Here is a 27,046-nt window from a genome sequence, read left to right on the forward strand (position 1 = left end):
TTTGTTATTGTTCTAAGCAAGGATGACTTACTGGTAGTTCCTGCTTAGCCCTGTTGGCTGCTTTCATGACACTCCCCGGGGTCTGCTGTCCCTAGGAGACCCAACTTCTCTGGGAACAGTTTGTGGACACTTCCTCATACATCACTACCACAATATAGAACAGGGCGATACTTCCAGGCTATTAGGCAGTTTGACCATCCATTCCCAATGTCTCGTTAATCATGCAGATGGGGTTCACCATGTGTTTTCTCACTCAAAGCTTCTATGGGTATTTTAAGTTTGTTGCAAGGTTTTCTCTGACTCCCAAGAATCTACTTCATCAGGCTAATCTGCTAAGTACTTCACCTACCTCAGCACAACTAAGATCTAACAAACCCCCATAAAATATTTCTTCCTTGTTGGTGAAGGGTCAATGGGTCCTGACTTCTCAGCTTTACCTGGAGTCAGCAGACTGGTAGTACTCACCAGTGAGATTGCAAATCAGATGAGATTTAAGATCCTTGTCAGGGTGAACCACAAACATTCACTACATTAACCTGTGCTTAAACCTGGTAGCTTGGCACAAAATCAGCCAGGCATAACTTGGATGCAATGTGTAGAGTATTCATGCAGCACACAAGAAAAATCCCAAACCAATTTAGAAAAATAGAGTAAAATGTACTAAATTATTTCGACACCAAAGGAACAATATTCCAATTAGTAGAACCAGAGATATGCAATTTAAGATTACAGGTAAGTATAGCGGCAAGATAGACAACGCACCACTCGCGGTTAGCTGGTCCTGTGAGATCGGGTGAGTCACAATTTCAGGCAGACTGCGATCGAGTGTGGGCGGATACAGGGAACAGGTTAATCCTGCTGAAACAGTTACATTCTAAAGTCCAGAGGTGGAGGTTGCGAGGAGCAGAGAGAGCTTTGCGGATGGTTGTCGCTGTAGCACGAAGAGCAGGCTGGGCATCGTGGACAGGTGTCGCTGTAGTGCAAAGAACCTGTCGGGCATTGTGAACTGTTGTTGCTGGTGCTTCGCGTTGGCGGTCACCATGGGAAGTCGATGCTGTAGCACGAAGTGCAGATCTTGCGCTGCCAGTTGTAGCTGGCGGTTGCTGTAGCACAAAGAGTCGGGTTCACTGGAGCTTTCCAGTGGTGATCGGCGCAGGCGGCAAGATTTTGGAGTTAACAGGCCCTTTTGTGACAGCATAGAGCCCAAAACTTCAGGATTTCTCCTTTTCTTCAAGGAGGAGTTCAACAGTTCCATACCAAGGGTCCATGACCTGGGAGGCAACTCTTGGGGATCAGGAATCACCCCAGCAGAGGCCAGCACAGCTCAGTCAGGTCGTTGCAGGAGGTCAGCTGGGCAATTGCAGAGCAGGCTCTGGAGCTTGTTGTGTCCCTGTAGCTCAGAACAGGAGGTCAGTCAGATGACCGTTGGAGTCACTTCAGCCTGGGAAGAACGATGCATGTCCAGTCTTCCTTCTCAGCAAGCAGCACAGGCCTCAAGTAGCAGGACGTCCCACTTTTGTAGAATCCACAGGTCCAGGAGTGAACTGAAGAGTGGGTCTGAGGGTCCCTGTTCTATACCTGGGTCCCACTTTGAAGTGGGGGAAGCTTCTAGAGTTTTACCCCTACAGAGGAGCCAGGAATGCCCTGCCTCCGTGCCAAGGTCTCAGTCTGTCTGGAAGCAGAATAGGCTTGTGTGAAGTCCCCTGTGTGTGAGCTTAGACAGTACCCTTGAAATGAAGTGTGGTAGATGACAGCTCCACCCTCTCTCTCCATCAAGCCTGGGATAGCCCATCCAGGCACACCTAATCCCTCTATTGTGTGGCTGTCTGTGAGGAATACACAAACGTCAACTGCCAACTACTACTAGTCATGTGCCCCATAAACAGGAAGGCAGGCACAAAAAGGTTAGAACACGAAAATGGCAACTTTCTAAAAGTCAACAAATATATGTAAATGAGACTGCACTCCTTCCCTTAATCTGAAACCATCCTTTGAAACTTATTTATAGATGCGTGCGATTTCCAGTGTCCGTGGATCGCCCCTGGCCACAGTCCATACAATGTATAAATACGAACTCTCCTCTCAAGCTCTACACTGTCGCACAGCAAGAAATGGGAATTTGTCCCATTAATGTATTCAGTAATCCAAGTCCTCCAATAATAACGTGTGTACTCATAAGCATTTCCTGAATCATTATTTCTAAAAGTGGCATTTTCTGAATTGTTACATAAAATCTGACTTTACTAATAAAGAGGATTTTAAATTACAATTCATCAGACACCAAACATGACTTTCTGTCCTGTTCCCAATAAAACAATGTACTTTTTAAACGTCAAAAAGCTATGGTACCCCAATGTTAGTTTATGGTAGAGGTAGGCTTCACAGTAGTGAAAAACACATTTGTGGGGTTTTCCACAACCAGGACATTCAAAGCTTAAAAGTACATGTCCAAAGTTTTTAAATACGAAGTAACCTGCTGAATGTGTTGTTTAGGGCCTAACCTAGGGTTGACATGTGTATTAAAAAGTAAATTAGGCCTGGCAAAAGGCTTATTTTGCCAGGACGAAATGGCAGTTTAATACTGCACACATAAGCTGCAATGGCAGGCCTGATATGTTATAAATGGCTACTGAAGTGGATGCCCAATAAGTGCCGCAGGCCCACTAGTAGCATTTCATTTACAGGCCATGGGTACCTGTAGTGCCACTTTACTAGGGACTTCTAAGTAAATTAAATGTGGCAATTGGGTGTAAGCCAATTCCACCATGTTTAAAGCAGCTTGGACAGGCACCTTGGCACTGGTAAGCAGTAGTAAAGAGCACAGAGTCCTAAAAACCAACAGTAATTGGTTCAGACAACAGGAGGGTTAAGGGAAAACACTGGGGGTGATCCTGCAAAGAGGGCCAAGTCCAACAAGATTTTGGGGCAGGGTCACTGAGATGCATCAACCATCAGGTTTAAAAATGTGGGTTGGTATTCCACCTGTTTGTCTGTCACTACCCTTGTCCCAGCAGATATCAATGTGGGTGTCCTTACACTTATTAAGTGTGGGCCACTTGTGCCTTTTGTCATCCTCATCGCTCAAGAGCATCTCAGCCATTCAACCTGTGATCACAGCCACTTCCTCGAAGGCATTCAATACATAAAGAGTTTTTATGCCAATATTGGAATGGGTACACCTCCAACAACTTCTTCCACATGTCAATAAAATGGAGTTTCCAGTTTGTCGCAGCCTGCGGGCATCATTTTGCTGGTCGGACACCTTCAGGTAAAGTTGCAGTTTTGCAGCCCAAGCTGCTGCCTCCTCGGCCCTTTATCAAAACTCGCTGTCTGCCGTCCAAGGGTGCCAGAGTCCCTTGCCTGCCCCTCAGAGCCCCAAAAGTGCAGTAACAGGCTGCATTAATGAGGTATGCCAGAGGACAGTTGGTGTGCTGCTACTCCTCTCCCTCATAGGCCACACCTCCATTTTTCTTCAGTTTCTCTAAAGAATGTAGACAGTGTAAAACGAAACCAACTGGGGCGATCTTGTTCCTAAATAAATGATACTACGAAGATTGTCTGAATTAGGTCACTCGGATACAATAAAATCATGTTTAGATTTGTATATATTTAGGCATTTACTTTCTATTCTGGAATAATCACAATTGCAGCATTGTGCTTGGCCTGGACACTAAGTTTAATTGAGGCATTATGAAGACTGACTGCACCAGACCTCCATTTTAGGCAGCATTGAGTAAAAGACAAATATAAGATCATCAAAAGGCAGGCATAAGAATACAGAGACTTGAAAAGGAAAAAAAAAACAATTTGCAAAACATTTTGCTCCTTAGAGTACTAACATCGTCAACAGGAGTTCAAATTAGAAAGCCATGCTCAAGAATGCCTTTCCTTCAATAACTTCAATTGTTTAAGTCTGAAAATATGCAGTGAAAGCTGCCTCACAACATACCCTGAGTCAGAAACTAACATCTTTTGCAGATTAGGTTGCAAGAGATGTTACTTTGTAGCAATAATTCAGTCACCACATACAGGCTCATTAAGAGCTCTGTGCCAAATTTGGTGATAAATGATAAAAGCAATTACTATACTGCTGGAAATTATCTCTTGATTCGAGGGTTTGCATTAGATATATGCAGAAAGATTTCTGTACATATTTTTTACTGGACCACTATTTAATTTTGACTTAAATAAAGCACACTTGTACCCAACATGGGTGTTTTGGTGCTACAAAATTACCGGGATCTATAAACGCACTAAAGGTTGAGCTCATATAGTCATGTTTTAAGACACAATTTGGGGAGCAGAAAACAAATTAATCGGCTCACAATGTGGCTGAGATGGATTTCCAGCACTCTAACTAGGGGCAGCTCCTCCATTTGAGTGGAGGAGCATCGCCACACAAGCCCCAGAGCTGGAAAATAAAACAGTAATGTTTATTACTGTTTTATTTTTCAGTAAGCCATCCTGACAGCTTGGTTAGAGAAAGCGCAGGCCTCCAGTGCTCTTAGGAGCGCTGGGAGAGACTGCTTAACCAATCCTGGTGCTGCTTTCATGCTGTGAAAGCAGTGGCAGGATTTGGTAGTGCAGTTTCCTGCATCAGGAGCTTCCTGGAAGACACCGGAGGGAGGAGGACGTCACGCTGTGAAGCTAAGTGAATTAATTATTTTAGTGCCTCCCCACCCCACCACCCTCGGTACAAGTCAGCCGCGACTGATGTAAGCACCAAAATACTCTGCTGCATGGCTAAACCACGCGTGCCTCTACCAGCCAGCCCAAACCAGGAATGCGTCAACCACGCATTCCTTTACCACGTATGCCTTAACCAAGCAATTTGGCTGTAAAGGCATGAATGGCAAGGGAGTATGGTGGTTAACTTAGTCATTACTCCGAACTTCCTCCCTCGCCGTAAGCCCTAAATTATCAAACCTCTGCCTGCTACCCCCCTCGCCCTGAGGGCAGGGCTGGACCGGGAACCAAAACTGGCCCTGGCAAAGATCTCGGCCGGCCCCACTGGGAGCAGCCGAGCTGGTTGCCAGGGCCGGTTTCGGACGATTTTGTTACAGGGCACGATTTTGCAGCTAGGCTGCAAAATCGGCCCTGTAACAAAAACGGCCCCCAGGGGGCCAAAACCTGCTCTGAAGACTACACTTTTGCCTCCCTGTGAGGCCTAAAACTATGCCCCTTAACATACACTACCCCCCCCACTGACCCTAAAACTACCCCAATCCCTTCCACTGCTCTGAGGCCTAAAACCCTGCCACACATAAAAAAATACTACCCTGATCCCACCCCACGCCCTGAGCTCTAAATCCGCCCCATTTGATAAAAACTCCCTCCAAGCCCAGCCCTTAAAACAAACCCAACCCCCGCCCGGAGGCCTAAAAACCTGGCCCCTTCATAAAAGTACCCCCACCCCCCGGGAAAGCGACCCCCAGGGCCCCAGCCCCATTTACCTGTACACGTCAGAGCTTCCTGTTCCGATGCTTCTCCCCAAGTCCACACCCATCCCGAACACTAGAGCACATCTGCCTTAACCGCACATATGCTTTGTTAAGGCAGATGTGTTGTTCAGGCAAGCGTGGTTATGCTTGCGGTGTCCCGGAACGCATTGCTCTGGCCGCGTTGTTACCGGGGTTCCCCATTTGGCACTTCTCTTGGATGGTCAAGCAGGCTATGAACTTTAAATTTCGGTAGCTTTTAATGCTCCTATTTAATAGTTGTATGGACTGGCTTGAGCACTTCAGCATGAAAAAGAATTCATTGCGTCCCAAGTATCCACAGCAAAAAAATACATATATATTAATGTGAGAAAATGCTGAAAAGCAGTTTCATTCATAATGTGTGTACAGGGATGCACTGCTTGCATTAAGTAGAGGGAAACATTTACCAAACAAGCAACATAAATATGATTGACCATGGCCATGGACCATTTGCTAAACACCCTAACAAGCACATCAATATGTTATAAAAGTATTTCAGTACTTTCAATAGAACTATTTTCTCAATAAAATTGATGAACCATTGCTCTAACAATTCTAGGGTAAATTCTTCAGGATCCCACATCTACTCACCACACGGTTGTGTCGACTTGGTCAGATGCATACTGCGTGAAGTCCAGCTGGGCAAAGAGAGGGAACAGCACCTGGACACCTCCAATGGAGTGCATAGCACACTGGATTGAGTGTGTTAAAACGGCCCTCACGTCCTGTTCAGAAACAAACCAATCAATTTTACAGAAAAACAAACCTCTACTTCTGAAGTGATACCTATATGAAGCAAAGACGTTTCAGGAGGGTTCAAAACTCTTTTTGGTACAGAAATAGAAAATGTCAGTGTAGTGATTAATCCATTGTTTTAATGTATTTATTAAACATAAGTGTGAAGTTCTTGCTTTTCTCACTAAGATAAGGTACAGAAACATGTCTCTTGAAAAACGCTGATTGTCATCCAGAAAAATACACATGAAAATGTAAGTCAAATCATTTTTTAGCAAATAATTTGCATGGACTATGTCAACCTTTTTCAACAGAGACCAAGAGGACAAGAGTGTATTTGGCTAAGAAAAAGGATGCTTTAGGCTGCCGATCAGAAATCTTTGGCGAGTTTACATTTCGTATCAACTTCAAATTTGCTAGACTATACAAGCACTTGCTCTTCTAGTCCCAGGTGCGGTTTTGGTGTAGTGGCTTGACTGCTTAATTCTATTTCACCTATCCCCTTTGCTTTCCCGCTAGTTTCGCTTTGGCTGTCCGCCAAAGCAGTCCACTTCTATTGCAAGCTTTTGTCAATTTGGTTTGGTCTCTTCTGTTAGTGATCTTCCTTTCCCCATTCTTTTCTTCCATTTCCTCTACTCCTTCGAATCGACCGCAAGCCCTTTGCCTATGTGTAGCATCTTTTCCAGGAGAACACATTTTTAATGGTCTTGACATACACTTTGCAATGGGATCATTCTCAATTCACCATTACCTATTTCAGCATTTCCCATTGTAACAACCTTTTTTATATGATGGTGAACGGTATGCAGTGTATATAATACAGAACTTTGGACTTTAGAAGAATTAAGTTTGAAGAGGTTAGTTAATCTCCCAGTGCTCATTATCTACTGGCCCAGGTCCTCTCTCTCTCCAGGTCATAGTATCTCAGTGTTCTGAAGAATTACTTTGTGGTCATGCAGCATCAGTTAAATATACCCCACAAAACCTATGTGCCCAGGTATTCTCCACAGTGCACCACTCTAAGTTTCAATTTCTAGCTTTGATTTCCTTATCAAGTACATACTAGGCAGGCAAATTATTCACATTTGTCAACAGAAAAGAAGAAAAGAATAGGTGCGTGAAGGAAATTAAAGACCTGACAGGGGACTGGGTCCTAGGAAAATCAGTATAGCACAAGGTTTCTCTGAGCACTACCAGATAGCGTACGATACCCCTGCAGATGGAAGAATGGATGAGACCGAGCAATTCATATGGGAATTCACCCTCCATATATTGGACTAGAGGAAGAGATCAGAACATAAAGCTAGTACGGCACTATTTGAATTGAATGCAGGGATAGTAGCAGGACCAAATGGATTACAAGCAGAAATGTTTAAAACCATGGTGTCTACTGTGCTGAGAGGTAGTCGAAATGCCTCCAAGATGGTGCTATGGAGTAAACGGGATAAAAACAACTACTGTTGCTCCAAATATCATTCACTAACCTGGGCCAAGTATTCACCTGAAGAGGTGTGGCACAAAACTGGGTAGCACATTTAACCCAACTTTGCATTGTGATAACAAGGACCAGTGCAGAGAGAGTGATATATACTGGCAGAATATGCTCAAAACATTTGAAAAGGTATGGTGGCCTTGTTATCACACTTTGACCCTATCTCACCATGGTATATTTCCCTCAATTCGAAGGAATGGGTACTCATTGAGGAGGACATTTTAGTGAGCATGTATTGCATCTGATATTCTGATACATTATTTTACTGTTCAAGTCATATTGGTGGCAGTGATCGGTGTGAGGCATGAAAGATTGGATGGATTTGTAGTTGCAACTTTGTACTGTCACTGTGGATAGCTGCATTTCAGCTAGTTAGTCTTTTCCTGACTATGTAGCACATTGAAAAACGTTTTTGGTATTTTTTACGATTTTCTCCTTATATGCCTCACATGCACTTAATGATAGTTATTAGCTTTACTATCCAGTCAATATCATTTTCTTTTTCTACTCCTTGTCCCATGTAAATACTTGCATAAACAATGCAAATATGGAAAATCGCTTTCCAGCAATCCTCTCTTCAAAGCATGCACAATATTAAACAAATAAAGACCGCTCAATCTGAATGCAAAGAATAATCAAAGAACAGCTTTGTCCAGATCAGATCGAAAGCGGTCTCCATTTCTGTAGCATGTCCATGCACCTGTAATCAAGCACCAACTGGTATGATCCTATCTAGAAGCCATCACAAAAAGCTATGTTATATAATCTTGCTCATTTTGCCACTGGATTCAAGCTAGCCTCACTGATGAGGGGTGTTACCCCGAAACTGGTCCCAGGATGCTTGTTTCTGGTCCAGGGAAGACCTGTCTTGGCAGTTCGGTCTGGATCGTTACAGAGAGGTACAGGGTCAAGACTGATTTGCATAGGGCTGTGTCTGAACTCGGGTGGCGAAGTCAGCTAAAGAACGATGATTAATTCAACCCAGATATGTGACTGCAGGGGGCTCTGAAAAGTTTCAGCGCTTTGTCCATCATGCCCTTCCGTTTGCTATATAATCTGTGAATACCATGCCTCCCCTTAAATGTCTGCACTTAAATGGTCCAAAGCCACACTACAGGTAAAGGAAGAACCTTTGACCATTCAGCATCCCCCAGAGATACCTTACTGAAGCCTTGCTGTAATTGCTATCATTCGCTTAATTCATCAGTCTGCTCAGCTTGTGTGTGGTAGCAATAGAGAAAAGTTAACAGACGTAGTGCCAGTATAATTGGAGTGGCAAATCAACAGAGTATAGACAATATCAACAAGGTTGTGCTTTATGGTTCACAGTGCAGAACTACTGACATGGACATCATTCTTCAGTTTTTGACTCCCCGTTTCTTCCTGTGCTCTACATAGATGAAGGCCTTCTGATTTTATTTAGGTCCTTAAGAGCTTCATCTGTTTAAGGCTTCATCAAACAGGTCGAATGAGGGTGGCGTGGCTTGGATGACGAGGCAATGGCAGCATACGTCTGCCACTCCCACCTGTGTATTGCGTTCCTATTTTCGTATGCACCTGGTCACCGACAACCACGGTGCTCGGAAGCTGTGCGGTATGCAGTAATGCAGAGAACTACCAACAACTACATTCTGAGATCTGTAATCCATCGAGAACTCTGGGGCTCCCCAGACCTCAGGATACGAGCTACCAAATGGCCGCTGCCTCCGATCTGGTTGTGTGTACTGAGAAAATTCACCACTAAATGAAGGTAGGTTCTGCTTGTCTCCTTACTTAAGCGCTAGCTGCATCCTGCTACTGCACTGCATTCGGTAAAGTCTTTTGCCTGGAAATATTGCTTTGCTAAAGGATCACCGCGCCAACATACCACATTCTAAAATGGCACCCTTGAGGCTCACATTTTCGCTCACACTGCGGAGTATGTGAAATTGGGCTCAAATCGTTTTAACAACCATTGCGCTACAAATTGAGTGCATTAGCACTGCAAACTGCTATTTGGAGGTTTCTGGAATGAAGATTTTTTAGCAAATCTACAACGGCCTGCTGAATTTCCCTGAACCTAAGAATGCACTGCAAAGTCCATCAAGTGCAAGGTTACAACTTGCTTCAAGCCCTTGTTTGCTCTCCATGGCTTTTCCCATGACTGTAATCAGAGTTTGCCAGTGTTTTGATCAGAGTTGTGCTGACTTGTAACCAGAACTTAATATAGCGCAGCGAATCACCCCCGCAGGAGTATCTCAGCGCTGAAGTGCAGTTCCAAAGAAGAAAGAAAAAGAGGAGATACGATCAAAAAGAGCCAGGAGTTAAATAGCTATTAAAACAGACAAAATTACAGTTCCAGAGAAGAGAGGAAAGGGAGCGATGCGATCAGAAAAGCCAGGTTTTAATTAGCATTTTGAAACAGACATAATCAGAGCAGACATGACTATGAAAAGGGCCCAAGTATGAAAAGGACGGACCACCATGTTGGACTGTAAGGATACAGTGTGAGCAGAGCAAGAATTTATCCTTGGATCTGAGATTTCTGATGGGCTTATCGACAGAGCTTGTTTTACAGATATACCAGCCCTTTACCTGAAAGAGATCTATGTACCAGGCACAGAAGCTTGAAGATCGCTTGCTTCCTAATAGGAAGCCTGTGCAGTGATCGGAGAGTAGGTTCAGAAGAGGTGCGAGGTGGAAGCTTGAGGACAAGACGGGCTGCGGTGTTCTGGACTACTTGTAGTCTAGACAGGAACGTGTCATTAACCGCTGCCATCAAGGCATTTCCATAATCCAGGCGGCTAACCACGAGCGCCTGTGTGAGAGTCTGTGTGGAATGGCAGCCATTTAAATGCTCTTCTCAACATGCGCATTATCCCAAAACAGGTGCTGCATGTAGATTTCACCTGTTCAATCAAGGAGAGGCTGTCGTCAATTAAAATGCCTAGATTTTGGACCACATTTTTGGGTTGAGGAGGGGTGCCTTATTCAGGTGGCCTTCAATCAATCGTCCAGCAGTCATGGGACTTGCCAAACAGCACAATTTCAGACTTCTCACCATTGGGCTGTAGGCAATTGTGTGACATCCAGGAAGCAATTTTCCTCAAGCATTCACTGAACTTCAATTTAGTAGAGTCCGGGTTTGGGCTCATGGAGATGATTAGCTGTGTGTCACCTGCATATGAGATGACACTGAAATCACAGGACCTTAATACTTTTTTTTATTTTTTTTTAAACAATTTTTATTGGTTTTTCCCCAACTATTGCAGCATGAAATCAACGTTACATACAGTAGTCTTCTGCAAGAGAACTAGGCAACTTAGGGCAGTGCTGGAGAAGGTAGTTCTGCAGCATTTTCGTCCATAATACCCCACCCCGCCCCCTCTCTACCCCCACCCCCCCTTGTCAGTGTGCCCGCAGCGGACCCCCTCCCGGTGGGACATATGATGCCCCACGCAGCCAGGGAGCCGAACTCAGAATTATGGGACGAGCCCCATCAGTGTTCTCAAAAGGACCAAAGGCTGCACGCTGCCACCCACATGCATACCACCCCTGCGGCTCGACCACTCTGCACATCTTAAGAAATTGTACAAATACCAATGTCTCTCGGAAAGTATTTAAGCGGCCTCCTCCTGAGCAGTCTCCCCGGCGATCCCAGTGGGCCCCTCCTCACTCCCCATATTCTGGGCCATGCGTGCCTGATCCCCACCCTCCTCGTCCTGCTCCCCCGGGCAACGAAGCTCCTCCACCAAAGCTCCCCACACCCTAGCAGCGTCTAGCGCCTTGTCATTAGAAGCACGCCTGGCCAACTGTAGACGAAGCGTCCCTTCATTCCCCGCCCAAACCAGGAAACTCGCCTTCCACCTCCGAATGCTCGGCCCCGCCCTTGCCTTCCAATGCATGGTAAGCTCCCTTTTTGCCATTATCAGCCCCAAATCGATAAATTTGCTCGTAATTTTTGTACGGGGGGTGTGCGGAAACCAAAGTACAAGGCAAGCTCCAATGTCCACCTCCAGCTCACGCTCAGTCACTTGATTCAGACACGCCACCACATCCGCCCAGTAAGAGCCCAGACCCGGACAGGACCAGAACATATGGCCAAAGTCAGCCCCCTCCGCATTGCACCGAGGGCAGCTCGATGAAGAGCCTCCGAAATACCTCAAAATCTTTGCCGGAGTTAAGTAGGCTCTGTGGAGAGTGTAGAATTGGACCAGTTGAAACCTAGCGTTGCGTGTGCCCTTCCAGGTTCGCCGCAACAGCTGTGACCACGCCGTCTCCGGTATAGGCCTACCAAGGTCCCCCTCCCATTTCTCCCGCAGGGTCGCCAGGGGCGCGAGCCCCTCTGTGGACAGCCGCCTATAGAGACAGGTAATGGCCTTAGCGGTGCCCGCCGCCATAACAACGTACTGACATCCCAAGGACGTTGGGGGTTCAGACAGCCCCACCCTCCAGTGTTTCCGAATCCCGGCCACCAAGGCAGAATGAAGGAGATAATCCCCCCCCTCTGCAAGTCAAAATCCCTCTGCAATTCCTGGAACGGCAACAAAACCCCGTCTCTGTATAGATCCCCAAGCATGTGAACCCCACATTCCTCCCAGCCCGCCAATGCCGGCCAGTCTCCGCCATGTGGGAGAGCCGTACACATGCCCAAAGGAATTTCCGGGGCATATGGGGCCACGAAGCCCGTTCGTTTCTGACTGCGGATCCAGCAGAGCCGAAGCGTGCGCTCCTCGAGTGTAAGCTGGTCCAACCGGACTTTTTGCTGTAACATAATGAATGACAGCACATGCCTAGGGATGATCCTACCCTGCGGGCCCTCCGGGCCTCTGAACTCGTGTGCCACGGCCTGTGTAAGCCACTGCAGCTGCGCCGCCAAATAATACCATTTAAAGTCTGGAGCTGCCAGCCCCCCCTCCGCCCTCGGTCTCATCAGAGTGGCCAACGCCACCCGACGTCTGCCTGTTCCCCAAATGAACCCTGTCATAAGCGCCCGGAGCATCTTAAAAAAGGAAGCCGGAATCCATATCGGCAAGGTTCGGAAGAAATAAAGCAATCGTGGCAGCGCTACCATTTTCAGCAGCGCTACTCGTCCGGCCACCGACAGCGGGAGGGTGCGCCAGAACGCCATACTCCCCTTAAGCCCCCTCAGCGCGTCACCCACATTGCCCTCGAAAAGATCGGCAGGAGCGTGAAATATGCGGACGCCCAGGTATGACAGGCAAACAGGTTCCCAGCGTAGGTCGGCAAGCGCCAAGGGCGCCTGGGTCCCAGGGGACAGAGGAAACAGGCAAGTCTTAGCCCAGTTAACGTGCAACCCCGAGAAGTAGCCGAACTCCCGGAGCAGGAGTCTAGCGCCCCGCAAAGAATCCCGCGCATCTGCTAGATACAAGAGGTCATCCGCGTACAGGGAGATGTGGTGTAGCTCTCCACGCAACGGACCCCCTTATAGAAACGTCCCTTACGAGCATGCGCCGCTAAGGGCTCGATCGCCAAAGCAAACAAAAGTGGGGACAACGAGCAACCCTGACGAGTGCCTCTCTCTACCCGACAAGCCGCCGAGATAGTACGCCCCGTGCGGACTTTAGCTGTGGCAGAACAATATAACAGTCTGGTCCAGCACACGAAGTGGTCCCCCAGGCCGAACCCCTTTAGCACCCGAAACAGATACGGCCACTCCACGCTATCGAATGCCTTTTCGATATCTACCGACAGTACCACGGCCTCCGATGGGCCCTCCTCCCGGTCCCCCCATGATCCGCACTAACCTTCGAATGCATGCTGCGTTATTCCTCTTGGGAATGAAACCCGATTGATCCGGATGTACCAATGCGCCCATGTGGCCCATGAGTCGCGTGGCCAAGATCTTACTAAGGATCTTATAATCCACCGAAAGCATGGAAAGCGGCCGGTACGCCGACCTGGAGGATGGGACCCCATCCTTCTTCAGCAACGGAACTATGATCGCCTCCCTCAAAGTACCTGGTAGCTGTCCCACGCCTCCCTATACCCCCCCTGCAGACGCGGAGCTAAGGTATCCAAATATGCTGCATAGAACTCCACCGGGAGACCGTCCGCCCCTGGGGTCTTCTTCCGAGCCACGTGCTTAACTGCTGCTCTGATTTCTCCTATAGAGATCTCCGCCCCCAGTGCAGACCCCTGCTCTGGATCCAATTGTGGCAACTCAGCAGCTTCTAAGTAAGCGTTCAGGCCATCAGGCAGGGCCCGCATTCTACTCTGATACAGCCGAGAGTAATAGTCCAGGAATTGGGCATTGATCTCCCGTTGCGAGTAAACCAGGCCCCCTGTTGGAGTAGCCAGCGACACTATAGGCATGCCCCTAAGAGCCGGGTTAGCCGGCCAGGCCCATAACGACCCTACCTTATCCCGTTCAGCGTGCGCGCGGACCATATATTCCTTATAATCATAGCAGCGAAACCGCTCCACATGTGCGGCCACCTCCTCCCACGCCGCCAAGACCTCCCCCTGGGTGCCCCCGTCAGTATGACCAACGACAGGACCTTAATACTTGAGCAAGGGATGAGACAGATGTTGTAAAGTACAGGCCTCAGTGAAGAGCCCAAAGGAACTCCTCTGCCCAATGTCATAGATTCCTAGATTTAAAGGGGCCTAGATTGATGGTCTGGGTACCATTGCTAAGGAAGCTTTGAAGCTAACCAAGTGCTTTACCTCCGACACCAATTTCAGAAAGTCTTTGAATCAGGATGGTGTCGAAAGCAGCCGAGAGAACAAGCAGCACCAACATGCCTGGACAGACCTCGTCAAGGGAAAGTCTTATGGTATCAAGAACCCTCATCAACGCTGTTTCAGTGCTATGTGGAGCTCTAAATCGAGATTGCAGGGTCTAGCGGGTCTAGCAGAGTATTGGTTTCAAGATATTGGGCACGTTGTTGGCTTACCAGGCTTTCATGATCTTACGAAGGTAAGGAAGAAGAGAAATATGCCTATAAATTTGCAGGATTTAGAGGATCCACATTAGATTTCTTCAATAGTGGCGTGATCTGGACTAACTTTCACGCCTGGGGTAGAATGGCAGTATCAAGGGGAATGTTAAACAGTGCTGTAATAGTAGGGAGCAGAGGAATGGCCAGTGCCACCATTATGTGTGGAGGAGAAGGGTCTTAGGGAGAAACTGACTTGACCTTAGTCATCATGTCTAAAACTAATTCCGGAGTGATAGATTCAAAATGCTCCAGAGTAGTGGAAGGGTTGTAAGTAGAAAGAGTGATGGGAAAAGAGTCAGTAGGAAGGGGCAGTTGGTGAGGTTTCTGTAGATAGTCTCAATTTTGTCCTCAAATGGCATCACACAGTTTCAGTGAGACTGGAGTATTGGAAATGCAACCATCGGACGAATGACCTCATTAAGAGCTTTAAAAAGTTCTTTTGTGGAGTTGCCAGCCTTATCAATTCTGTTGAGATGAGACTTGCGAGTGGCTCTAATTTGTGGGGAGTAGCTATTTAGGGCTGATTTGTAGGTCATTTTGTCAGAGGGAGCTTTGGATATATGCCATCCCCTCTCCAGTTTTCTGCACGCTAATTTCTCTTGCTTACGTTCCTCCATGAACCATAAAGCCACAGGTCTAGTGGCATTGCAGCAATTAGATCTTAAAGGTGCAATTGTATCCAAGGTCTGAGTAAAGACTCTTGGAAAGATGTGAGCGCACTATTAATGTTTGAGAATTCTGAAATGTACTGAGTGGGAAAATTAGAGGAGAATGAGAACTCAGAAAAAAACTGTTCCATTGCCTGTTTTTTCTTTCTGGTTCCTTATTCCTGCTAGTATGCATTGAATTGATAGATATCTGAAAACTAAGAATGAAGTGATCTGACCAACTTGGGTGATAAGGGTGAGTTAACCTGAAGGTCCGCAGTATTCGTAAAGAAAAGATCTAGTGAATGGCCGGCAGTATGAGTGGAGTTGGTGACCTTCAGAGACAACCCAAATCAGGCGCATTACTGTTAAAGATATTATTAATATCAGCTTGTATATCAATTCTGTCTAATTGGAAAGACACTGCATCCACCTTCTTTAAATCCTGGCTGAACTGGATCACACATTAGGGACGCTGATAACATTGCTTTACAACACTCCCCCTGGAAACCACAACACAGGCAATTATGGAATAGACTTGACACTTACTTTGCTACTGCTAACCCACATGAACACACAATGGATGTCTGTCTCTCTTCTCCCAGAGGATTTTATGAGTGTTAGTCAACAGTGGACCTTCATCTGGGCATACTGTTCTAAGTATTACTTGTACATGATGCATTTTACTTTGCTCCTTTGAAACAGATATTTCACAGTGATCAATGTAATTTTGTATAGGATTTCCTTCTACCCACGTATATATATATATTTTTTTAACGTTGATAGACCTTTCATGTAGGTATGCTTCTTTTGCATTTCCTTCTTTCATTGGATTATGATTTATAGGTTTTCTATATGCAAAATGTCAATAAATATTGTTGAAATAAAAAAAATTAAAAACATGTCAAGTGAGACAGGTGTAAAAAGACCAGCTGGCTGAGGTAATGTCTTCGCACAGCATGAGCACCACAAAGGTTTCAAATACCATGAAAGTCTTCTGATAATCTGCTATGGGAAAATAGTTCCTTGACTGGGCAGACTAGACCAAAGAAGACGGATTACGGAAAGGTGTAAAAGAAAAACATAGGTATTTCTGTTGAGCACTACTATTCAATAATGTGCATGCCATTCCACAATACGCCAAATATCAGTCATATTGCTACATCACATTACTGTTTGAGTACTATACCTGCAGCATAAGGGCATGTGGTGAGTGAACAAAGATTGAAGAATTATCCTTTGGCGAGGACTCCAGGCAGAGCTGGGCATCTGTAGCTCTTGGGTTGTAAGTAAATGCAATGGCGCCAGCGAGCTTGCCATCGTACAACAACTGCTTGTGATGTTCAGCAAGGAAGAGATCACTTTCAGCCTTGAATTTAAAAGTGCCCTATAAACACAGTTAAAACAAAATACATATGCATTAGAAACTTAGCTACACTACTTCACATCTAAATGTTTTAATGCTTATATTTATTAACTGGATTTTAAACATATCTTTTCAAGCAGTTTATCTCATCCATGCAAGGAGACTGCCACACTGACAAATGCCTTTAGAAATAAGAGGCAAAACACTGGACAACTATGGATCACTCACCAGTGCAGAAATACAGATTTCAATAGTTGAAAACAGTCTGGCTTTTTAGAATCTGCTAGAGACTATCTAACCGCATATTCCTCAACTAAGAATTATCCCCGGCATAAGACTGGATCCAGAAATTTTTTCTGAGCAGTACCCCTGTACGCCGGTAGGTGGCGTCGTTCGACGATGCGTGGCGACATTGTCCGTACCGGAAGTGATTAGCGTGATGCCCATATAGACGCCACCCCAGCGTGCTGATGTCCATTTCTTTGAGACTTTCCTCGCCAGGAGCGCGGAGCCATGAAAAAAACGGACCACTGGTGAGGAAAACTAGGGCCCTGAAAGGGGAACAGCCTGATCCCTAGAAATCTGTTCGCAGAGTGGGGAGGATGCATGGGTCAGTAAGGAATCTGTGGCTAGTTCGAGTCTCTACCAAATAAGGCGATACCCAAGGTAAGTAACTTGCTCATCTGATAGAGACTTCTACACGCAGAATTCTTACCGTATTATAATTATTATTAGCAAATTGTAGTGAGCACAGCTACCCCGAAGGGTTTTCAGGTGCAATGTGATCGCAGATTTGCAGTCCCACAATACAGATTCAGAATAGTCAAGAATTCAAGATCTTACGGAAAGTGAGATAAGATTTACAGTTCCTTAAATCGACTGGTTAAAAGTTACAGAGCTTGGGGCCCAGATAGGCAAAGGAATGGCCCTTCATACAGGTTAATCGAAACCTAGGGACACTGAACAGGGCCTGGGTCAAGGATCTTAATAGCTGAGTAGGCTGGTAAGGAGATACTAGTTCCTGAATGAAACGTAGTCCCAGTCCACATTTGGCCTTGAACATATAGCACAATGCTTTGAATTCAATGCACTTGAACCTTAAGCCAATTAACTAATTTAAGCAAATGAGAAACAGAAATATACCTGGGTTGGTGGTAAATCAGTCTGGCAGCGACGTTCTGAAAAATTGATAGGCGTTGTATAGACAACTTATCTGCGCCTAAATACAGCACATTGCTGTAGTCCAGGAGGGAAATAACCTGTGCAGCTTAGAACAGATACCCAAGCAATATCTCCCAGGAGGTGGGTCCACAAAACAGTTTCACACCAAAAGGTTTTGCAGGACCAACGGGCAAAGTGCCCATCGAGACAGACCGGACTATACAGGGAGTAGTGCTTTGTGAACGTGAGCAAAGAGGCCCACGCCTGGCAGATGTCCAGAACCAGGACCCCACAGGCTAACACAGTAGTCCCAGCCTTTGCTCTGGTAAAATGAGCACCCAAACCCACTGGGGACTGCTTCTTGGCCAATGCACAGCAGATTTTAATGCAGAGTATGATCCATTGGGATGGTCTGTTTCTGCATGGCCTTTCCCTTCTTCGCGCCAACACGAAGAGTTGGGCGTCCACTGAACTATTTTGTGCGGTCAAGGTAGAATGACCACGCTCTTTTTGGGTCCAGGCGGTGGAGTGGTTCCTCCTCTGTAGAGGGATGTGGCGGAGCATAAAAAGTAGTCAGGGTGATGGACTGGTCTACATGAGTGGGAGTTACACCTTTAGGCAGAAAGGAAGCTCTAGTGTGTCCACTGCTGCTGCGACAGAAGATCCTCCCGAAGGGGCAGCCTAATTGGAGGACCGATTTGCTCGTCCGCTTGAAATAAACTCTCTGAGCCAGGTCCGGAGCCACAAATATGACTTGAGCTCGGTCATTCCTGATGTTCTTGAAAAATCTGGGCAGGAGTATTATGGGCATTAAGGCGTACAGGAGGCCTGAGCTCCACTCAAGACAAAAAGCATCTCTGAGCGAGAGCCGCCTTGGAAACTCCAGCACTCTAAAACGCTGACATTGCACGTTTTCAGCGCTGGCGAACAGATTTAACCAAGGCTTTCCCCACTGCTGAAAGAGACCTTGCACCCCTCCGGATGAAGATGCAACTTGTGATTCACTGGCATCTTTGGCTAAGTTCATCCATCCTGGCATTCAGCGAACCCGCCAGATGTTGAACCACCAGGGAAATGCCTTGGCATTCCAGCCATGTCCAGAGACATGGGGCCTCTTGACACTCCAACCTGCCCTGTTGCAGTACCACATGGCAGAGGTTTCGTCCATGATCACCTGCACTAGCCTTCCCTTGATGAAAGGTAAGAAGGCTTTCAATGCCAGCTGGACTGCCCGGAGCTCCAGTAGGTTAACATGGAGTCTGGAATTTGCTGGAGACCAGAGGCCTCTGATCTCCACCTCTTCCAGGTGGCTACCCCTTGATGTTCTAGAAGGCCAATGGGTGTGAGATACCATTTTTAGCCCTTGGTATTCTGATAAATGAACATCCATATACTGGACAAACTAGATATTGAACAGAAAAAGAGACAATATAGCCATAAAAAATACTGAGTACTTAGAAGTATCACTTTGGCCACACAACATAAGGGGAATTGGGTGCAGACAGTTTGGTGGAATTATTGAAAAATCATTTTTGCAACACTGGCTAAATGGAGGGAGGATTGCAGTTATTGTTTGTGGATCCCATCAACTAAATGTATGTATGGATTGACTGCTACATATATTTGAGGGTATGGTCTCCTAATATGTAATGACTACTTTTTCTGAAATACCAATATAGTTGTTTAGAAAAAAGAAAAAGTATAATGAGGAATGAAGTGGTGTGAGATTTTTAACTCCTTTCATGTTTCATTCCCTTTTCCGATAGTCAGAAACGACTGTAGGAAAAGAAGGGCCAATTTAATAATAAAAAGAGGCACAAGTATATTTGAGGAAGGTGTAAAAAAAAAAAAAAAGTGGTGAGATAGGTGCCTACATACATTTCTTCCTTTACCTAGCGACCCTTCTAAGATCAGATTAAAGATCCAAAAAATGAACCCCGGCAGTACACAGAGGAGAGATTGAAACAAACTAATAAAAAAGGCAAATAAGAGGGTCCAGAAGTAGTTTCCCCAGGGTGTGCACCAGAGGGCAATAGCAAACTAATGGAAGCAATGTAAAAGATAATTTTAGTGGTGGTTACATTTCAAGGATCTATGTTTAATGGTTACTATTTAGTTGTAAAGTCTTGCTAAATAAATCAGTGACAGGATTTTGAAATTATCTGACTTTACAAGAATGTTTGCGAAGATTGTGATATCTTGTAGCGCAAGACAAATATGCAAAATACATATTAGACTTTTTAAAAATCGTCCTTCGCAATAAATGAAAAACAGTAAACATTGCACAAGCAATAACTCAAATTCACAAATGCAAAATTTAATTCAATATACAAACCTTGTATCCCGGGCCCAACTGGTAAATGGCAAAAATCTGAGCTGCGTTAAGAGCTTCACTGAAAAGGTACACTGCAGTCATCTGGCCACAAAACACTCTATTTGCATCCGCAGTTTCAGACGATCCCAAAAAACATTTATCAAAAGTCTGGGAATAATAAATGAAGAAAATCAATATTTGTGGAAAGAATAACAATCATGTCTTAATTATGAGATTCAAAGTCAATATGGTAAAGACAAGGTACAAACAGGAGCAAAAAACAGCATAATGTTAAAAATAAAACGCTTTCCAACCATTTACAACTTTTATCACATTATCTAGGCCTTATTAAAGTACTTTTTAATTTGATAAAAGAGCAAGGAGAACAGCATTGAGCCAAAACCAGAAAGGTGAAATCTACCTTTCAAGTTTGCCCATTATCCCCCCTGGATTAATTAACCGCAGCAACCTCACTGGTGGATGACTAACCAGAAATTAAATAGATCGGTGGCACAATGATAGACTCTTCTCCCTAGTAATGACAATTTCTTAAACTTATTTACCAAGCACCTAACTGTTAAGCCATCAGAAATTGTAGCTACCCTAAAATCAAAAAGGCACTAGCTTTAGTAACAGCTGATGTGGTCTTTCAATTTTCCTGACACGAGGCGTTTATGCTAATGATAGCTCAGATTTCTTTAACATTTCCTTAGGCTCCCTATCCTACGCACGGGCACACTTCGCCCCTGCGTAGGATATGTGAAAACCTAAAATTACCGAAGCAGTCTCATGTTCTGAAGGCTGCCTTTGCATCCGTCCCCAATTCTGGTCAACCACCTGGTGACAGATGTGTAGACCTATATGACGTAGTGAAATGAACTGATCTTTACATAGATACGGAGATCCTTTACTTGTCTTGAGGCAAATAAAGGTGAGTAAACTCCTGAGATAAGAGTTTGCACATGAAAGTTACTGACATTTAATGGGCACCATCCTACTGAGGGGGATAACGGGGTTCCAAGAGTCATTTTGGAGGGGAGATTAACACTGTGCATTAGGATGACCAATAAAATATCAAGGCTAAAGTTAAAGAATTGTTCTCTCCAAGGAACAGCATCCAGAATAGCAATAGCGTAAATGTTTCCAGAATAGATGATCAGCAGTAAAGCAAATAATCACAACGAGAAAATAAACACCAAAATGGGCTGTGGTATCCACTTTTTCAACAACTGACTTTCTCGCACGCGCCTGCAATGTACACAATAATTACTGCTTATACTGAAGCAAAATGTGTCAACCCTGAAAATAAAGCTACTATGAAAATGTAACACTTTACTAAATGTTCCCCCAAAACAAGGATAGTAGATATTTTTCCTAATTTAGGATGACGGCTATTGTAGCTGGCTGACCAAAATCCTTATCAGTTTCTGGAAAAACATGGTGAGGAAGTGAAAGTTAGTTCAGCATGACAGACAAGGAATTGTATTAGGCACTGAATTTTCTCAGGTAAAATTCCTGAGGTTGGTGCTTCCTATACTGAATTTTCAAGTTACATGCTAATGTAAATCCCTGGTACTGTGCTAATAACAAAAAAGGAAAATAACTTATACGGGTTAAGGAAGATTATATGCATTAAGCAAAAGAGACAGGACACTATGCATTTCCCTCACTGTTTGTTCATACACAATGTAAATTACTAACCAAAAAAATGTATGTAATATATAAAATAAATATTGGTTTACGTAACTTGCAAGTTTATTTAAAATGTGTACTTTTTTGTCACTCAGGCATTGGTCACTTCTCATTCCTTGCTTTGGTTAAGATATTTGTGTGCAGGAAAAATTGCAACTCTTTGTTTTTCCTATGAATTGGTTTGCCATTCATGTAATAGGAGTTACAGCACAATGGACATTCTGAATAATTGTGCTCTGGACACCATCTCACATGAAATGAAATACCAGCATTTGTAAAGCGCACAGCTACCTCCGGAGAGGTGTCCCGGCGCTGGGGGCCGTCGGGAAGATTAACCGAGCTATTGCCAAGAGTCACATGGTGCTGGGCTAACCTGCCGCCAGCAACAGGGATCGAACCGTGAACCCCGTGGTCTGGAGTCAGGCACCCTGGCCGCTGCGCCACACCTCTTCCGCAAGATGTGAGTTAAGGTGGCCATAGTCCATGTACTTGATCCTCATGTACATGGACTATGGCCACCTTAACTTACATCTTGCAAAAGGGACAGACACTAGTTTAGTTGGGGTGGTGGGACAAGGAGCACAAACCCTGAGACTTAGTAGCTCTACCCTAAGTATAGGAAAGGCTGGTAGAATACACGTTACTTTGAATGCCCCAACCCTGTCCTCCACCACGAGTCTCTGCTTAAGAATTTTAGGAGTACCTTTCATCATAAAAATTCTCATTGATCGGGATTTTCCTTTGGATGGTGAGCACCTCTATGTTATCCTCACATCCAGGGAATATACGCCAAATTCTGTACATCCAAACTAAAAAGGACTTGTGATGAAAACCATGCAAGACTTTCACCGGCCTTAAAAAGCTTTCTTTAGAAAATGTTCTAATGATCTTGATAGTTTAACTATTATACCAGACCGCAAAATCCAACAACGTTCACACCAACCTCTTTCTTGCACAACTTGGCTATACTTACGTCACTTGTATTGACGAACCAGGTTATCTCTCCATATGAAGCCAGTTCCCCATTCACGTAACACCGGAGCTCACTGTTCTTCCATCGATTGTAAATGTGTACAATTGAAACCATATACCACTGTACAAGAAAGAAAAAAGCAACCTGATACAACTGACTAGAAGGGTTATTCATAGCAGCACAATATCTTTCCCACACCAAGTATTTAACAGGAAAATTAACCCAATAAATAGCTTCAGGGGCAGTATCATGAAGAGCTCAACTCAGAGCAGAAGCATTTTTTTTGCGCTTATGGTGTCTGCATTTCGTACATAGCACTCAGAATTTCTCAGAGTTAATACACGACTTATTGTGCAGAACAAGTTAGAAACAGAGAAATAATCTCTGCTCAATGTTTGTGACTTTCTCAAGAAATTCAGTTACGTATGAACTTTAGATGCCTCAAACGCAAAAAAACAGGAGATTAGCTCTGTGTTGAGCCAGCGTACCTCTTCGTGATACGCCCGCTGTACTCTGACACCTGTGGGTGTGATTCACATCATTTATATAACAAATGTTGCAATCCTGGTAGCACCGTTTTTACTTCTCACAAAGTAAGCACCAAATGCCACTTGATAAAGGAACACAAAGTACTTTCAAATTCTTTTTTTTTTTTTTTTTTTTTTTTTTTTGAAACCGTTTATTGCAATCTCAAGAATATACAAGTATGGGCCTACAACCTTCCGGCCGGCCGCTAGAATGACAGGAGCATATGACATACATACAAAAACACTGGGCGGTGCAGAGAAGCAAAATCAGGAGGTATCAGCGTCGTGGGCCACATCACTCTGACCCCACAATACGGTTTCATTTTATACACACAACACAAAAACCACACCCGCAAGGCATCCCGCAATCGAAAGTAACAGCACGTGCTCCCCGGATGGGGAACCCCAGCCAGCAACAGGAGTCTAAAGAGGGGAAAGGGAACAGATCGAGGACTGGGGGAACTCCGTGCTCGGGGCTATAGAAAGGAGTCAACTAAGGGGACGGGGCTGGTGAGGCCGCAGGCAGCAATGGTGGCGCGCAGATACCCCCGCGGTAGGCGTTCCAGGGGCCCCATACTTTCACCCATGTGTGGAAATGTGGATTTTCCTGGTCAGTTATGTCCCCTATCTTGGACCCCAACGGTTCTATATGCATGTTACAAGTACATGTATGTTCCCTCCAGTTCCAGTTTCTAAGACGCAAACATATGTGTGTCTACCGTCAACATGTTCTCTGTCAGATCCGCCATCAATGGGCTGGATATTCGATTCCTAAGTATAAAAGGCCACCGACTTTATATGGCCAAGTTACTCCATTTTTACAGTTCAGGCGAGTAGGCCCGATTCTGTCCTCAAAGCCTTTCCCTGCTCTCTGTCTCTGACAGCTTCAGCTTGAGCTCGCATCTGTATCCATGAACTTTGTCCTACTCTCTGTGCAGCTAACGGTGCCTGCCTCGGCCAGTTTTCGCCTGTCTGCCAAGAAGTTGTATTTCACCTTCGAATTATCTATTTTGCTCTTCAGCCGATGCATTCTTGCCTAGTAGTTTAAGTAAACATTCCTCCAGTTACCAAGCAAAAGGCCAGGCTTCTCTGTCTTCATGCAAGTGATTCATAGCCCTGTTGCTATGGAAAGTTTTCTGCCCCTCGCATCTCATATAGACACTTAGACGCTTGTACACGCACATAGTCAGTATAGAATAGATTCTGTCCGAGAGTCTCTTCCTTGTGGATAACATAGTTCTTTAAACATAGGATGTTAGATATGATTTGGGATTAGGATGACTTGACCCCAGACTTCTCGTCTCCACATGTAGAGCTAAATGTCAAGTCCCCTTCACCCCCTAGTTACACGTCAATTACACGTCATGCTGCTGCGCGCGCATCTATGCCAAGTATTATCTTATAGATCCACCTATGTCTGATAATGCAAGCCAATTATGTTTCTTTTATTCCTTATTACGCCTAGTTTCGATTATGTCACTGTTACGTCATTTTTCTTATCAAATGTTACGCCTTCTACATTCGTTTCATTGTAATGCACTTATTATAAAAATGTATGTCTGTTAATAAGTTATTGTACTTCACTTCCTGAACCCTCGTGGTGACGGAACCTGAAGGCCGCCACTCGAGTCGGCCATTTTGAATGGAATAAAGCCCATTAGAAAACCTCTTATACCACGGATTCTGCCTCTTGTTATTTTGAGCTATTTACTTTAATTTAAGATTCCGCATGAAATTCAGTCCGGTAATATTTATTTTATTTACCACATAATGGCGCCCGAACAGGGACACTTTCTCATCTCACGCGCCGGCGGTGCGTTGCAGGCCCGGTCTCCTGCCACAGCTGGACGGACCATAAACGCGTACCAGCAGGATTTCCTGTAAGCTCCCTCCGGTCAAGCGGGGGCGACTGAGGCTGCGATCAACCCAGACGAGGCGGTGAGAAGTGCGAAGTATCCCGACCAGAGCCTAGCTGAGAGAGCAAGATCCGAGGTATACAGAGGCCCACCAGGTTTTCCGAAATTCCGACGTCCAGAGGGTCCGATGTCCGCAGTTATCGAGTCCTGTCCATTCTCTGAGGCCTTCCGTTTCAAGGAGCTACTCGGTGAGTACCATCGCCGGGGAGGCATGTTGACGTGCACATAGGTTGTGCCGGTCAAGACGGATTTGGGTACACAAATCCGGTCTGCACTGTTTAGCAGTGTATATGTACTGTTTAGCAGTATATCAAGTATTCCGAAGTATTCAGTTATTGTCAAGAATTCAGCGTGGTGATTAGTTAAGCAGACTGTCATCATTGTCGACCATTATTAAATGTTTAATGTTTAATGTTTAAAGTATTCAGAAAATGTCTTGCATATTGTGGTATGAATGACTGTTCATTGTTCACTGTTCATTATTGTGTTTCTCGTATTAAGTAAGTTCAAGAGTAAGTATCAGATCAGTTGTTAATATGCCGCTCTTCTCGAAGTTAAGACAGATTACCACCAGAAAAGGGGTGCTTGAAGAAGCAGTTCCTATTCCTCCTAGAGACACTCCAGGACATTTCATGTACCATAAACATGGCATAGATGCCATATTGTTTCTTGATCTATGGGTAGATTATACCAAGGGATTACCGGAAAGTCAAAGGTGGCCCATAGCGGGAACCTGGGATGCAGAGTGCATCATGAAAGTGGAGGAAGAGTTATGGAAAAGAAAGGTCAGACAGTCACAGAAAGACGCTATCGAGTTATGGCGTAAAGAATCTCATAGACGAACAGAAAAAGCACGTAGACAAGAAGAGAGGAGTAAAGAAAGTTCAAATAAAGTTCAAGAAAATCTATTAATTGAGGAAGGTATCCGAGTGAAATCAGAACAAGTAAATAGACAAAGTAATGCTCTTATGAATGGTATGTATCCCCTTCTAGCCGAAGGATTACCTAAGGCTGCTCCAGAGATACCAAAAGACTTGCCACCCCCATTATTTCCAATTAAGGTACATCCAAAAGGGCGTCCCAGAACCGCAGAAGACGTTTTCCTTTCCTCATATCTAGATGATGCAGCCCCCGAGTATGCTAACGCCACACCACATAGACCGTCTGGCGGAGGGGTTCAACGTCAGGATCAGGTATCTGTCCCCGTGCAACAGCAAGTCCCGACGCAAGTTTCGGCAAGCACATCTGTTTCCGCATCTGTTTCCGCAGTCGACTCTACAGGGGTATCGACACCCATAGTTGCTGTGTCACGTTCAACGAACCCTTTCACACCCGACGCCCCAGATGGGGCCACGGGAGGTGCTAGCAGTACTTTTACACCACCTAGAATAAATAAACTTGTCTTTCAAGAGTCAGCACATTCACGTACACCTAAGTTCGTAAGTGAACGTGCGCTTAAGGAACTCCTTGTAAATTGTAGATATGACCCGGTGGTTGGTAAAGAGGATGAAATGGTCCTGGCATCATTACGTATTAGGCGAGCCGCAGAGTATTTAGCAAGGTTACCAGGGATGACTACGCATCTGGATAACATATATCATTTTGTTCAAACAGGACGAGATCCAGGATGTATTAACAGAGCTATGGAATTCCAGAAAGTAGAAATACAGGGGGAACTGTTACGTTTCCTCATAAACTGTGTGATCAGAAATCAAGATCGTCCGGGGGTAGACATGAACGTAATGCTTACTCTTACAAGATGGAGTCAGAATATATCAGAAGGGAGACACGATAAGCAA

General features: G+C 45.0%; 1 protein-coding gene across 3 annotated transcripts in view; it reads right to left on the reverse strand.

The window, feature by feature from the left end:
* LRBA (LPS responsive beige-like anchor protein) overlaps positions 1–27,046 on the reverse strand; it is a 2,426,603-nt gene that overhangs the window by 2,118,175 nt on the left and 281,382 nt on the right. For all 3 annotated transcript variants that reach the window (XM_085641653.1, XM_085641654.1, XM_085641652.1), the window contains exons 8-11: positions 22,805–22,924; positions 20,161–20,307; positions 16,488–16,685; positions 6,072–6,205 (exon numbers count right to left, since the gene is read on the reverse strand). In XM_085641653.1, the coding sequence (XP_085497779.1) occupies positions 6,072–6,205; positions 16,488–16,685; positions 20,161–20,307; positions 22,805–22,924 (599 nt within the window). The remainder of the gene's footprint in view (positions 1–6,071; positions 6,206–16,487; positions 16,686–20,160; positions 20,308–22,804; positions 22,925–27,046) is intronic.

The sequence above is a fragment of the Triturus cristatus genome, chromosome 2_2 (assembly GCF_964204655.1).
Source record: "Triturus cristatus chromosome 2_2, aTriCri1.1, whole genome shotgun sequence".
Classification (NCBI taxonomy): Eukaryota; Metazoa; Chordata; class Amphibia; order Caudata; family Salamandridae; genus Triturus; species Triturus cristatus.